The sequence below is a fragment of the Strongylocentrotus purpuratus genome, unplaced genomic scaffold, assembly GCF_000002235.5.
Source record: "Strongylocentrotus purpuratus isolate Spur 01 unplaced genomic scaffold, Spur_5.0 spur5_scaffold_20, whole genome shotgun sequence".
Classification (NCBI taxonomy): domain Eukaryota; kingdom Metazoa; phylum Echinodermata; class Echinoidea; order Camarodonta; family Strongylocentrotidae; genus Strongylocentrotus; species Strongylocentrotus purpuratus.
The window spans coordinates 36,211,476-36,214,413 of record NW_022145606.1 but is presented as its reverse complement, the minus strand read 5'-3'; the positions used below and the strand labels follow the sequence as shown (position 1 = coordinate 36,214,413).

Here is a 2,938-nt window from a genome sequence, read left to right as displayed (position 1 = left end):
TCATACTGCAAGCCTCCTGGCACATACACAAGCCACTGGAACTTTGGTTGTCTGCTTCTCATAACTACAGATAGTTAAAAAGAATAGAGAGGGAGAAATATACATTTGAATGTTGCAAAAAGACTTGTACAAGTTGTGATGAAAACACAGTGCTCGTCCGAATAAAATAAAATAAAATTATATATTAGGCTATAGGCTATTATTATTATTATTATTATTATTATTATTATTAATATAATTCACATTTCATGTCAGTAGTAGAAAGCAATTAATTGGAATAAAATACTTTAAAGAATTTAGTTATTTTATTGTATTGATTAAAATGACCACAAAAGTGAAATATCATTTAAATCTTAAGATTTTCAAAAGAATATATTCTCGCATTTTCGTTTTGTGTTTTTATAGTGCCCCTTGATACATACTAACTCCCGACTTTGTCGAGTGTGATGTGCCATGACTAGCGGCATGTTCACTTGGTCTGTCTTCGCCTACACACTGGCTCAAGCCATCCCGGTTCGAAACTGAGTCACATCTTTTGGATGGTGACATTAAAGGTCGTTCTCTAGACGTATAATATATACGTAATCATATAATCATATAATAATCATATCTGATTGATACACGTCTATTAAAACCCCATTACACACACGCGCGCACCCTCCCCAATTTCTAACTGGAAATAACTTTTAGTAACATCATTCTCAAAATGCAGCCTTACAGATAAGCAACTTTTACTACTGATTGCGGACTTACCGGTAGACACCACCCACACATTGTCCGCGTCTAAGCGTCTCCATCTCGCGTACAACTGGCTTGCAGTCAACGCCTGGGTTTCTAATGAAGTCATTGATGTAAGGGTTAATACAATCAGGGCACGCGCATCTCGCGGAAAGGATGTCTTGCGGGTATCTGAGAGATCAAGAAAATAAAAGTAACAACGTTAACTCATTCCATCCCACAGCAAACAATCTTCCGGTGCTACATTATATTTATCATGGGATGCATATTCTAAGGACTTCAAGATGATATGTTAAATATTTCTACTCTAATATTAATCAATACCGCTGTTAGAAAGGTTTGTCAAGGAGCTTATCAAGACCGGTGATTGGTATTTTGGCAAAACTATTGTGTAGCACAAAACAGTCACTCAGTCAATTGGTGGGTATCTATTGTTTTGTGCAAAATTGCACGTGTAGCAAACAAGCAACCGAAGCGTAGATAAAGAGTTAAAGGCAAATGGGAAGAACACGTGTGAACCCTTATATATTAGACCGTTAACAAGTCAAAGAACAAACTGAATGACATACTTTCGATCGATTCAAATAAACCTCTTAGGCAAACGATTTGAAATATGATTCATATTTAATTCCGGTGCAATCTAGTCTCTAATACTAGCGTTACTATTTTGTTTCCCTCTTATCCTTCTTTATCCTGATGCGTGATCACAACCAACAAGAGGACTATTCTTTGACTTTTTGAAGGAGGTCAGCGTTGCAATATAGAACGTATAATACGTAGACCAAACAAAACTATTTTGAAAATTCAATTTAGATTTTCATCGATCCACTAACTTAGTTTTGTATTTTGGTTCATTTACAGCACTGGTAACGATGATTACAATTATTTTATTTTTTGATCAGAAAAACTGGTGATATTAACACTCGAGTATTAATGGTGTTTACGCCTCGATCAGATATGCAGCGGGCTACCACAGCAATATTCCTTTGGTATGATGGCATGAAATAAAATACGCTTCATATTTCGGCATCTTATTGAGTAAAAATGCACAAGACCTTTGTCAGCCGCGCAGTTGCTATTCATTTAAACGTAAAAAGTGGATTTTTCTTTTGCTGCGGTTAACCGCGTCATAGCTGATTGATCGAGGCTTTAAAGCTAAAAAGGTTTTACCTCTCTACATCTGTATCTGTCTCCATGACAAAAGGACATAGCGCTCTGGACTTGAGAGGCTCCTGATAACGGTTCAAAGGTGACCCAGGGCATGTGTTGTTAAGGTATGAATGCTTGATCTCGTTTCTCTCCGTACCACTGCCCGTGATGCCGTGCAGCATCTCATGAAGCTCTCCCTCTGACGGGTCCCTGCAGGCTTCAGTCGCCGTCGCATCGGCCTCTTCGGTAGCGGTGTCCGCCTGATCAAGGTTCGATGCGTCAGCGTTTCTCTTGATGCGCATGATTCCGACTGATTCTGTATTACTTTTTAAATCTGTTTCATAGCTTGGTAGTGACGACTGGATGACGGAGACTACCTTTTCATCAGAATGGTGTCTTCCAACAGAGAAAGCTAGGCATTGTGACGTCATTGCGGCGAGAATGAGCAAGACAAAGTCGATCGGTTGATACATTTTCTAAAAAATAAAAAAAAAGATATTAGCATAAAATCAATTAAAGTTAAATAAAATGACAATAATAAAACAAACCAGAAAAAAGGGAAAAGGAGACATTCAAACATACAACAGAGAATAACAATATCCCCCGTCCCGAATAATATTCAGGCGTAGTACAGTGTAATTAAAAGAGTAAGTCATCGAATCCTGCTCAAATATTGTTAAGACCATTAATATAAACATACACATATTAATGTAAACTTAATATGATCGTAAATACATTATTGTTGGAACAGTCAAAGGAAAGGTAATTTATTCACTTCTTGAACATTGCATCAATTGGAGAAGATTACGCAACAAAGTCTACGGGAAAATTAATAATTTAATTAGCTAGTGTAAGATTCGGTCAAATGAAACATTTCATATGAAGTGTTCGGCACTTTTTTGGTTATTTTATCAACAAATAATATAAATATACATTTCTATTTTGAATTGGAATCAATTAACATTTTTTCCAGGAAATTCCTTTTAGCTTCTACCAAAGATAGACGTTACGATAACAACCGATGAAGATTGCGTAAGTGTATGTCGTTATT

The 2,938-nt window shown here is 36.6% G+C and overlaps 1 protein-coding gene across 1 annotated transcript; it reads right to left on the bottom strand.

Annotated features, from left to right (window-relative positions):
• On the bottom strand, window positions 1-2,189 carry LOC100892820 (interleukin 17-like protein). The gene is made up of 3 exons (XM_030993901.1): window positions 1,909-2,189; window positions 754-909; window positions 1-64 (listed from the first exon to the last, which is right to left on the bottom strand). The coding sequence occupies exons 1-3, from the start codon at window positions 2,187-2,189 to the stop codon at window positions 1-3; spliced, it is 501 nt and encodes a 166-aa protein (XP_030849761.1).
• Window positions 2,190-2,938: the final 749 nt, after the last annotated feature.